The following is a 12,161-nucleotide window of genomic DNA, read 5'->3' as shown; positions in this document are numbered from 1 at the left end:
CCACGGAATGCGACATCCTCACTGTGCAGGAGCAGGTAACATTTACCTGGCACCTACTACATTACAGGTACTGTTCTCAGTACTCTACAGACATAACTGTCACAGCTGTGGAGGTAATATAGGGATAGGTGCTATAATTATCCCAAGTGAAGTTGTCTGAAAGGCTGAGGAACAAGACTCAACTCCCCACTCAACTGCACTCTAAATTTATTCATCTGCTCCGAGCCTGGGTCCATCCCAGCCCCACATCCCCAGCCCTGCTCCCTGAGGGGATGACACTGGATTGCTTTGCTTGGGCTGCCTCCTTCTCAGGGTGTGACCCAGGCCCCAGGACTAAGGAAGGAAGGACGAAAGGCGTGCGTTTCACCTTCCTGGCAGGTGGCAGGCATGGAACCATCCTTGTCAGTGGCTGCTGGGTGGTGTCGGTGTGGGCGGCCGCAGCTCTCCGTCTGCTGGCGGGAGTTCCGCCAGGACGTAGATGAAGCCGCCCAGGGCCGCGACAGCCATGGCCGTGTTGTGGGAAGAGCAGCCATCTGGGGAGGCACAGGCCCTGCTGTGAGTGCTGGGGGGTGGCCACTGTTCCATTGGGAGTACTTTTCAGATGTTCCCTCGGCCAGCCTGGGGACGTGCGGCCACCAGAACTGTGTTCATCATTTGTCCCCTGGCTCAAAGATCCCCTCTCTGCCCTTCTTTGCTCCAAACCCCAGTGCACCAACCCCTCCAAACTACATTTCCCAGACTGCCCTGCCCACCACAGGCAGGCACAGGTGGGATGAGGGGAGAAGCCAGGGTATTTCTCCCCTTGCCCCTCTCTGTCTCCTCTGCGTCCAGCCTCTGCAGGCTCCGCTCACCCCATCTCCTCTCACCGTCCCTCCAGCTCTGCCTCCAGGGAGGACGGGGGCTTCCTGCAGTGGTTAATGTCTGTGTTTTCTCACCTTTTCTGTTTTCAGCTCTTGCAGCACCTCTGAGTTCCCTATATTCAATTCCCCCTGCTGAAGTTCCTGATGCAGGTTCTGTTTTCCTGACTAGACTTTGACCGAGAGCGGTTATCTCTGTGACTTTCAGTGTGTAATACACTGAAACTTCTCTCTTTTTTTTTTTTTTTTTTTTTTTTTGCGGTACGCGGGCCTCTCACTGTTGTGGCCCTCCCGTTGCGGAGCACAGGCTCCGGACGCGCAGGCTCAGCAGCCATGGCGCACGGGCCCAGCCGCTCCGCGGCATGTGGGATCTTCCCAGACCGGGGCACAAACCCGTGTCCCCTGCATCGGCAGGTGGACTCTCAACCACTGCACCACCAGGGAAGCCCCGAAACTTCTCTTTTATGTTCCCTTCACTGGAGACAGCATCTCTGGACTCCCCACTTTCAAAGAGGAGGGCATCAGAGACTCCTACCCTTCCCTCTAGCTCCCAAACACAAAGGCCCCCCACCCTGGCTCCTGGGTTATGCTGGGAGCCTGTTTTCCTTGAATGCAAGCCGTATGTATCCTTTCTAGGTTTTGGTTTCATGTCTTGGGTATTTTCATTACCTGTAAATTGTTTTTCTTGCCTCTTCACTCTTCTCAAAAGATGCTGTTGGTACTGAATGGCTTTGGGTAATTCTTCATCTTCAGCAGCTGAGAGAAGAATGAAAGGTGAACTTCTCAAGATGGATTTTTAAATATTACTGGCTAAGCCCCCTACTCTTCACAACACCTCAAGCAACTCAAGTCTTCTCTTGAATCTGGAGGCACTTCTGGAAGTTTCCTCGTGCCCCTGGGTAGAGATACTTCCACACCACCTCAATATGCATCTACTGATGTTTCCCAAATTGTGGTCCCCCAATCACCCATATCAGAATGGCCAGAGGAGCTCATTGAAAATGGGGGTCCGCAGCCCCTCCACCTGCTGAATCTATAGGTCTGGAGGCCTGAGAATCTTCATTTTATAAACGCCTCTGTCTTAAAACAGACTATCTTATTTCAAAAGCTTTGGTCTTTGAGCATCCTAAGCTTCTCATTTGGGAAGCCAGCATTTACTGGGAGCCTTGTCTGTACCTGGCAAAAGCTAGGTGGTTTCATATGTATTATGTCTACTCCTCATAGCTCAGGAAGGTGGAGATTATTTTGCTCATTTATTTATAGACAGGAAAATTGAGGCTCAGAGAGGTGAAGTGATATACTCCAAAGAGGACCAGCTGTCTGGTGTCACATGGCTGGAAAGGGGCTGCATCCTCTGCCTTTCCACCTTCTGCTGCTTCTTCTTCTTTTTCCCTATTTCTTCTTTTTATTCTTTATTTTTTTAAAATTTTGGCCATGACTCGCGGCATGTGGGAATCTTAGTTTCCCGACCAGGGATCAAACCCTGAACCCACGCCCCCTGCAGTGGAAGCATGCAGTCTTAACCACTGGACCGGTGGGGAAGTCCCAGCTTCTTCTTTTTAAAAAAATTTTGTTGAAGTACAGTTTACAATGTTGTGTTTAATTTCTGCTGTACAGCAAAGTGACTCAGTTATACATATACATATTCTTTTTCATATTCTTTTCCGTTATGGTTTATCATAGGATATTGAATATAGTTCCCTCCACCCCTGCTTCTGTGTCACCACCTCTCAGACATCTCCCCTGACTACTCTGCCTAAAGAAGCTTCTCCAATGTTCTCTTCTTTCTCAGCCTGATGTATCCTTCACAATCATTATCAGAACTCGCATTTCACTTACTGGTTTGTGTAGGTGGTTTCTGTCTCTTTTCCTCATTTCTCTTTTCCCTGCCTAGTTTCTCCAGAGCCTAGAACTGTGTCCGGCATATAGTAGGTGCTCAGGGAATACTTGATGAAGAAATGAATTTGTTAACACAGGTGCAGGGGTCCGATATCTTCCAACAAGACCGCCCCTCATCCTGCAAAGTTTTGGCTTCCAAAACTCTGAGCCTATTTCCACGTGTGTGTGTGTGTGTGTATGTGTGTGTGTGCATGGACATGCATGTTGCACACCTCTCTCTGCACCCCCCCAACACCAGTACATCCTTTCCCCAACTGGCATAGAAGCCCAGCGCCCCCACCCCCACCCCTGCTCCCAGCCAGGGAGGAAGTACAGCTCACCTGGCTTCCCAAAGCATCCTTTCTGTGGCTTCTGCCAGCTGAGAATGGCCTCCAGCCACCGGAGTTTATAGAATTTGGAGAAGCCACTGATTCCACAGAACATGACTGGAAGCAAAGACAGGGGACCCTCTTCAGGCCTATCCCCCAGGCCCACCTCTTCCCCCTCCCCAAGGCCACCATGGTGCCACCTGCTAGAGAGAGGCGGCACCAGCAGGTGAGCACTCAGCACAGTGGCTGCAAGGAGGCAGCCCTGAGGGTCTGCCTTAGTAAGCAGGGGCCCCCAAACCTGGGGCCTGCCTTGTTCAGTCTGTCCAGAGCTCCGTCACTGGGTCAGATTTTGGGGGCAGGAAGCAGTCAAAACAGTGGCAGATAAAATACAGGATGCCCACTTAAATTTATTTCCAATAAATGATGAATAAAAAATTGTTAAGTAGGACTTCCCTGGTGGTCCAGTGGTTAAGACTAAGTGCTTCCACTCTTCCACTGCAGGGGACGCAGTTTTGATCCCTGATTGGGGAACTAAGATCCAGCATGCCACACGGTGTGGCAAAAAAATTTAAAAAAAGAAAAAAATTGTTAAGTATAGCCCATGCAATGTTTGGGGTACACTTATACTAAAAATGTATTCGTTGTTTACCTGAAGTTCAAATTTGCCTGGGCCTCTTATATTTTCATTTGCTAAACCTGGCAGCCCTAGTGTATGTGTGTGTTTGTGAGTGTGGCCGGAATCAGGGACACCCTGCTGCTTTGTTCCTAGAGCAGAATGCGGGGGCCCATTGTTTTCCATGAAGAGGTCCCGGGTGGGGTAGGCGTATCCGATGGCCTCAGCTCTCCGGTTCAGGTCCATCATGTTGGCACAGAAGAGGTTCATGTAGCGCTGGCTCTGGCGGAACAGCCCCTTCGTGCATTCCGTCTGGGGGAACAAACACCAAGAGACAAGGAAGTTGGTGGTCTGAGCGATTCATGCACGCTGTTACAGGAAAAGACCTGCTGTTCTGAAACGGTTTTTTAAGTGGTTGCCTTTGGGGCAAGTCCTTTCCCTTTTCCCAAAATTTCTTCCCTATCCACACTCCCAGCCTGGTGGGGCTTAGTCACTGGGGGACAGAGAGAGCTGAGTTCGAGCCCCGGCTCTGCAGCTTAGGAGCTGTGCGACTTCCACCCCCTAAATTAACCTTTGTGAGCCTCAAGAGTTTTCATGGGGAAAGGGCGATGCCGAGGGGAGCTGCACCCGAGGGGCGCTTGTGTGTGTGTGTGTGTGGGGGGGCCGGTACCATAACCTGGAAGTGCCTGACATGACGCCCGACACTAGGGGGCGCTCTAAAGCGCTCTGTCACCGCATTCTGATTTCAGCCTAACCCCGCAAGCAGGCAGCTACAGTGCAGCTCAAAGCCTGGGCCGCGGAGCGGTTGCACGGAGACAAGGACAGGGGATGAGAACAGGCTTTGGAAACTTCTATAGCAATATGTCAGAGCAACTTTCTATCTGCTGAATCTAGTAATCACAATAACTTTCCTTGTAACTTGGCTTTTATTGTATTTACAAAAACACTGGGCTGTGACAGCTTACAAATAATAATAAAAAATCTATTAAACAAAATCAGCAAGTCCTTTCTTGGCTAAGAATTTATGGACATTGAGTAACATTTTTGAATAGAGATAGCAAGCCCTACTTTGTATATAAATAAATATATGTTTAAAATGAGTATTTAGCGGGAGTTCCCTGATGGTCTAGTGGTTAGGATTCGGTGCTTTCACTGCCATGGCCTGGGTTCATTCCCTGGTCGGAGAACTGAGATCCCACAAGCCCCACGGTGAGGCCAAAATAAAATAAAATAAAATGTGTATCTAGCAAATCTTGTGCTTGGAAGTGTTTGGGCACAGGAGAAGTGATGGTGGGGCTGTTTTGGTCTTGGTTTGGTTTTCTGGAAGCAGCTAGCTACTGACTTTGTTCTAAGACCTTTTTCCATCTGTTGTTTACTGAGTTCTTTCTGCTGCTTCACTCTCTCTTCTTCTAATACCCTGTGATCCAGTTCAGCATGCAAAGTGCAACAGAATCTCATCCTTACCCCCACCCCCCGCCCCACCACACCACTGTGGTTGGATTTCATGGCTGAACAATGACAGGCTACTCACTTCCGCCTCCTGAGGTCTGAAGCAGGGGTTTAAAACCTGCTTATTTTCCAGGTATGAACATACGAAACCACACTGTAACGAGCCCCTTTCAGTCATTCTTCCTCTTCCTTGGGCTGTGGTTGAGCCCACGCCAGGCACTCACCATTCTGGCCGAGAGGAAGAAGAGCAGCTGGTGAGACAGACAGTAGCCAGAGCAGCCGGGCCTGGTCATGAGGGTCTTGCAGAAATCGGAGAGCCTGCAGGGCTGGCTGCTGTTTGTCCTGTGGGAGAAGTGGTTCCAAGCTGTTAAAAGTGTCCTGAATGAAGCCTGAGGGCACGGAGCCTTTCCTGGTCCTGATGCCCCCTCTAGTTATTAGACCCCCCAGTAGGGTCCAGGCACACAGCCATGCCAGATAAACACAGGTGTCCTGTGTCTGGATTGGCTAAATTGTTCCCCCCGGCCCAGGGGAGGCGATGCTGGAGCTATCCTGAGTTAGGGGAGCCACCAGGGGCTGCGACTTCCCATTTCTCCGTGGGACCCCCAAGTACCATGTTTCCCAGAATTGCCCTAAACAGCAGATCCCTGGACCCAGAACAGCAGATCCCCGGGCCTGGCATGCCCACCCCCCTGTGCCAAGCCTGCCCCATGGAAGGGACAGGGCAGGTCCCTCACTGGAGCATAGCCCGTCTGCAAGCCCAACTGTGTCCTGGCCCAAACACCTCTCTGAAGGATGCTGAGAAGGTGGGAGCTCGGGCACCTGCTGCCCCTTCTGCTCATGGGTTTCATGGGTCCCTGCACCTAGGGCTGCCCCTTGGGGGTTTGCTCCAAGCCCACTGCACAGCAGGTGAGCTAAACTAGGCTGGGTCCTTCTTTCTGGGGCCTACAGCCCTGTCCTGCCTTCTGGGACTGGTTCTCCTTGCCAGATGCAGTTCACATTTGTTCTACAGAACCATAAAACAAATGTGAACTGCATCTGGCTAAGAGAACCGGTCCACCATGGGAGGTCAGCCCCCTGCGGTGGGGTCAGGGAAGGTTCTGGAGGGAGGAGGCTGGAGCTGGCCCTGAAGTGTGAGCAGAGTTACTTAGGCACATGGCCTGGGGCGGGGCAGGGTGGGAGGAGGCCCCACAGAGGCGACTGCCAGGCACAGGCAAAGGCTTAAAGTGGGAGGGAGCCAGTGCCTTTGAGAGTCTGAAAAGAGGCCCCAGGGCTTGGACCGGAGTGGCCCGGGGACCTGGAAGGGCAGAGGAGTTGGGGCTTTTCCTGAGAACAAGGAAGCTTCGCACTGGGGTGGGGTGTTCAGATGTGCTTTTTGGAAGGATCCCTCTGGTGTGGGGAGACCAGCCAGTTGGGGAGTGCAGGGCGTGGAGGTAGGTGTTTGGAGAGGGCTGGAAGCCTCGGGTGGAGAGAGGGGGGCTGACTCACAGTGATGGGTGGGAGAAGGAACAGCTCTCAGGGGAGCTTGCGCCTGGTTTTGCCCAAACCCCTGGGAATTTGGAGAGTGAGTGGGATGGGAGGACTGGCGGAGGGCAAGCACTTTGGGATTTTCAGGAAGCGGGGCCCATCCAGGGGGCCACCCGGTTCCCAGCAGCTGCACCAGGCACAGGTCACTGTGCTCCTCTGAGAAGGAGTCCTGCTGCTCAAACGTGGAGTAGACCATGGAGGCCTTGGTGCGGGTCCAGATGTGCGGGAGCTTCCAAAAGCAGGCTCAACGGCTGGCTGGAACTCTGGCAGAGAGGAGAGGGTTGCAGGGAGACCCAGGAGCAGTGGGCCATGCTGAGCTTAACCGCCCCGCAGGTTCCTGTGGTTTTGAGCCCACGAACTGGCTGTCCCTCCCCTGGCAGCCCTGAGCACACTCGGGTGCCTTCAGGGCTCCAAGCCTTGCCTGAGGGTTGGACACTGCATTTGAAACACAAAGGAAGCTCTTTCTCTAAAAATTTTTTTAAAAATCACTAGGAACAGTGTTGGGATGGGCTCTGACTAAATCTATCACATCCCATGGAAGCTTGAGACATATAAGTAGGGTTAGTTGACACCTTTTGTTCCATTAGAATGTGGAGCTCCTATGGAACAGACTTCACGATGACACGGGCTAGGATGGTCTTAAGGACCAGGCCTGGGAGAGGGTGGGGGACGCCGACTGCAGAGGGACAGGCCGAAGCTCGGGAGGGCTGGGGTCTGGTCATGATGTCTGGCCAGTTATCTCCCCACTCACCCCCACGGACCTGGGAGCTGGGAGCCTGGGAGGCAGGGCTGGACCATACAAGGAGCTGGTTTATTTATATATTTATTTATGGCTGTGTTGGGTCTTTGTTTCTGTGCGAGGGCTTTCTCTAGTTGTGGCAAGCGGGGGCCACTCTTCATCGCAGTGCGCGGGCCTCTCACTATCGCGGCCTCTCTTGTTGCGGAGCACAGGCTCCAGACACGCAGGCTCAGTAGTTGTGGCTCACGGGCCTAGATGCTCCGCGGCATGTGGGATCCTCCCAGACCAGGGCTCGAACCCGTGTCCCCTGCATTAGCAGGCAGATTCTCAACCACTGTGCCACCAGGGAAGCCCCTGTTTTTTTTCTTTTAATTTTATTTATTTTTTTTGGTTGCATCGGGTCTTAGTTGCAGCATGTGGGATCTTTCGATGCGGGATGCGGACTCTTCATTGTGGCACTTGGGCTTCTCTCTAGTTGTGGCGTGAGGGTTTTCTCTCTCTAGTTGAGGCGCGCGAGCTCAGTAGTTGTGGCACGCAGGCTTAGTTGCCCTGCGGCATGTGGGATCTTAGTCCTTGAACAGGGATCGAACCTGCATCCCCTGCATTGCAAGGCAGATTCTTTACCACTGGACCACCAGGGAAGTCCCTTTTTAAAAAATAAGTTTGGAATAAGATCGTTTGAGGGCACACCTGCCCCCTGAACTGAACAGAGGATTTCTTAGAGTGGAGCCTGTCCAGTAGGGACAGAATATGAGCTGCAAAGGGCGAGCTTCGTGGGTGCTTCAAAATCGTCTAGTGGCCACATTAAAAAAAAACAAAGAGAAGCAGGTGAAATGAATTTTAACAATCTATTTTATTTGAACAAATAGATCCCAATATCCAAAATATTATCTTTTCAACTTGCTGTCAACATGAAAAATCAATAAAAATTAATTATTTGCATTCTTTTTTTAATATCATTTTTCTACAACAAAGTTTGAAATCTGGGGAGTATTACACTCGTGGCACATTTCAGCTCAGGCTGGGTACATTTCAAGAGCCCCACAGCCACGTGTGCTTCTCGTATTGGGACAGTGAGGACTTAGCGCCCTCATGCAGCTCACTCACTGTGAAAGTACATCTGTTTCCCTGCTTTGTCACTGTTGGAGTACTGGGTGCTGTCCCGAACTTCACTGGGACTACTACGTGTATGCATGCCATATGCCCTTTCTAAAAAATTCTGAATTCAGAAACATATCTGGTCCCCAGGGTTTCAGTTAAGAGATTATAGATCTGTAAGAATAATAAAAATACCACCACCAAAATGGGCATCTGATGTTCCTTGTGGGCAGGCTCCAGGTCAGGGTTTCTCAATCTATTTTTCATTCTTGCCCTTCTCCAGCCTTTTAAGACATTTCCCCGTGAACATTTAAAAATAATAGCTTTTTTCAGATATAATTTGTTACCGAGTCCAAGCTCGCTCTGCTCGCTGCACGACAGGCCAATGAGTGGGGAGACGAAGTGTTGAGGGAAGGAATACGACTTTATTCGGAAAGCTGGCAGACCGAGAAGATGGCAGACTAGTGTCTCTGGTAAACCATCTTATGGAGTTTGGATGCCAGTTTCTTTTATAGTACAGAGAAGGGGAGGAGATGAGGAAGTAAAGTAAAAAGGCCATAATTGCGAAAATCCCCTGGTGAGGGGATGTGTTAATTTCTTCTTTCTTGAAGCCATCCACAGGTGGGGGGGGTGTTCAGATTATCTCCCTGTGAGCTGAACAGAGGCACTTTAGTTTAACTTTCAGGCAAAGGGGCAGGGTTCCCTGAGGCAGGCCATTATGTATGATTATAATAACAAAAGCAACGAAAAGCAAAGGTTAAAGTCAAAGAAACAGATTGAACATGGAGTCCAATTTAGCTCTTCCCTGTTACAAATTCACATGCCCTTTTAAAGTATACACTTTGGCAGTGTCTCTTAAAAGTATATTCACAAAGTTGTGCAAACACCACCACTGTCTAATTCTGAAATATTTTCATCCCCCAAAAAAGAAACCCCACATCCATCAGCAATCACTCCCCATCCCCCCAACCTCAGCCCCTGGCAACCACTACTCTGTTTTCTGGTTCCATGGATTTGCCTACTCTTGACATTTCACACAAATACTCATTCAATATATGACCTTTTGTGTCTGACTTCTTTCACTGAGCATAACGTTTTCAAAGTTCATGTATCTTGTAGCATGAATCAGTGCTTCATTCCTTTTTTATGCCTGAAAAATATTCCATTGTATGGATAGATCACGTTATCTATTCATCAGTTGATGGGCACTTGAGTTGTTTCCATCTTTCTGCTACTGTAAATGATGGTGATATAAACATTCATTAACGGGTTTTTGTTTGAAAACCTGTCTTCAGTTCTCTAGGGTATACGCCTAGGAGTGCAATTGCTGGGTAACTGTACGCTTACGTTTAACTTACTGAAGAACTGCCAGACTACCTTCCACAGCAGCTGCACCATTTTCCACAGCCACCAGTGATGTGGGAGGGTTCCTCCTGCACAAGTTTTTGTTCAGAACTCCTGTGAAATTTTTGTTTGGCTACACTGTGCAGCATGTGGGATCTTAGTTCCCCAACCAGGGACTGAACCCATGACTCCTGCATTGGGAGCACAGAGTCTTAACCACTGGACCACCAGGGAAGTCCGTGTTGAAAAATTTTTTTTAAGATTTATTTATTTAATTTATTTTTGGCTGCATCAGGTCTTAGTTGCTGCATGCGGGCTCTTCGTGGTGGTGCTTAGGCTTCTCTCTAGTTGTGGTGTGCAGGTTTTCTCTTCTCCAGTTGTGGTGTGCAGGCTCCAGGGCATGTGGGCTCTGTAGTTTGCGGCATGCAGGCTCTAGTTGAGGCGCGTGAGCTCAGTCGTTGTGGCTCGAGGGCCTAGTGGATCTTAGTTCCCTGACCAGGGATTGAACCCGCATCCCCTGCACTGTAAGGTGGATTCTTTACCACTGGACCACCAGGGAAATCCCCAGGTGAAATTTTAATACTGCAGATATATTGCATATTTATTTGTGTGCCGTATCTATATCTGCACTTTATACATAAAAAGAGTATGTTTTTCTTTACTCCTCAAGAACCGTTTTTTTCTGGCTTGGGTGTGTCACTGAGAACGACTGTTCCAGGTGAAGCCTGTCACCATCATCACTTGTTAACCCCTACAACAACCCCTCAAGTGGGTACTATTCTTATCCCCTTTTGTACCTTAAAATCTGAGGTTCTGGGGGGAAAGTGACTTATTTTGACCCCCTGTCTCACAGCTAGGATGAGGTGGTTCAGGGATTCCAACACCTGAGTCCACATCCTTTTTTTTTCTTCTTTTTAAATTTTTATTTATTATTATTATTTTAAAATTTATTTTTGGCTGCGTTGGGTCTTCGTTGCTGTGCGCAGGGCTTTCTCTAGTTGCGGCGAGTGGGGGCTACTCTTCGTTGCCCTGTGCGGGCTTCTCATTGCGGTGGCTTCTCTTGTTGTGGAGCACAGGCTCTAGGCACGTGGACTTCAGTAGTTGTGGCTCACAGGCTCAGTGGTTGTGGCATGCAGGCTCAGTAGTTGTGGCACGCGGGCTCTAGAGCACAGGCTCAGTAGTTATGGTGCACGGGCTTAGGTGCTACGTGGCATGTGGGATCTTCCCAGACCAGGTCTCAAACCTGTGTCCCCTGCATTGGCAGGTGGATTCTTAACCACTGCGCCACCAGGGAAGTCCCCCGAGCCCACTTCTTAATCGTGGAAATTCTGCCAAGGTTCAGCCTCCTGTCTCTGGAAAGGGAAACAGTACCCTCTTGACCTCTGGGAGGACTGAATTTCATGTGTGATGTTGGCCAAGTGGGCAAGCAGTACAAGCAGGACTGGCTTGTGATGCATCCTGCTTCTCTATCTCCCTAGAGAAACGATCCCAACGCCTTCCTCAATCAGGCTTTCATATTCCAGGACGAGGCGTTTACCTCTGGTTTGTCACAACCATGGTACCTGGTCCTTATCCTCTTAGATCATGAGAACAAGAGGGGCTCTCTGAGATGTGAAGTCCCCATCCCTTAATTTACAGGTCAGGAAAGCCAACTGATAGAGAGTGACTTGCTCAAGTTCAAGGCACCCTGAGGCCAAGGTCTCTGGATCCCAGCCCCGTCCCACCTCAGAGGGTGCCCGGAGTGGGCAGGGCATGCGTTCCAGCTTCACACCCTTGGCAATGTAACGGAAGGCAGTGGCCTCCCTGGGAACTGGGGCATTAACGAGGCTGCCCATGGTGTCTGTCTGCCCATCCCTCCATCCGTATGTATGTACTCGTCCTTCCTTACCCTCTTCTACCCTCAGGTTTCAAGCCCTGCCTCTGCCACACACTCACTAATGTTGTGACCTTCAATGACCTCACCTGTAAGAAGGGGAGTCACAGGGCTATTGGGAGAAGCAAAGGAGATACATGTCAAGTCCTGAGCTGGGTTCTAGGGTCCCTGGTGTTGCCCCATCCAGGCTCTCATCAAGGGAGGAGGCGCTGTGTCATTTGTCTAATATGTGGGTGGGTGAGGTGGGGCTGAGGGCAGGTGGTCGCTGTGCCTGACGTGCAGGTTCTGGGGCAGCTCCCAAGGCAAGGGCAGAGGGGGTGGCTTCAAGGGGACCCATTTCAAAGTCAAAGCGCTGTCACATAGATCCACACAGAACTCTTTAGTGTGGTTACTTTGGGAGGTGAGACAGGAGGGTCAGTGGGGAAATTTTCCTTTCTTACTATGAATACTTAAAATC

At 50.3% G+C, this 12,161-nt stretch overlaps 1 protein-coding gene across 1 annotated transcript; it reads right to left on the bottom strand.

The window, feature by feature from the left end:
- Positions 1 to 402: 402 nt before the first annotated feature.
- Positions 403 to 8,584, bottom strand: C15H16orf89 (chromosome 15 C16orf89 homolog). The gene is made up of 7 exons (XM_033840180.1): positions 8,497 to 8,584; positions 6,764 to 6,893; positions 5,351 to 5,468; positions 3,854 to 3,989; positions 3,077 to 3,181; positions 1,527 to 1,613; positions 403 to 533 (listed from the first exon to the last, which is right to left on the bottom strand). Exons 1-7 carry the CDS (start codon positions 8,582 to 8,584, stop codon positions 403 to 405), a joined length of 795 nt encoding a protein of 264 aa, XP_033696071.1.
- Between the last annotated feature and the right edge of the window lie 3,577 nt (positions 8,585 to 12,161).

The sequence above is a fragment of the Tursiops truncatus genome, chromosome 15, assembly GCF_011762595.2.
Source record: "Tursiops truncatus isolate mTurTru1 chromosome 15, mTurTru1.mat.Y, whole genome shotgun sequence".
Lineage (NCBI taxonomy): Eukaryota > Metazoa > Chordata > Mammalia > Artiodactyla > Delphinidae > Tursiops > Tursiops truncatus.
The sequence above is the reverse complement of the archived record's forward strand: the minus strand, read 5'-3'. Positions and strand labels throughout refer to the sequence as shown.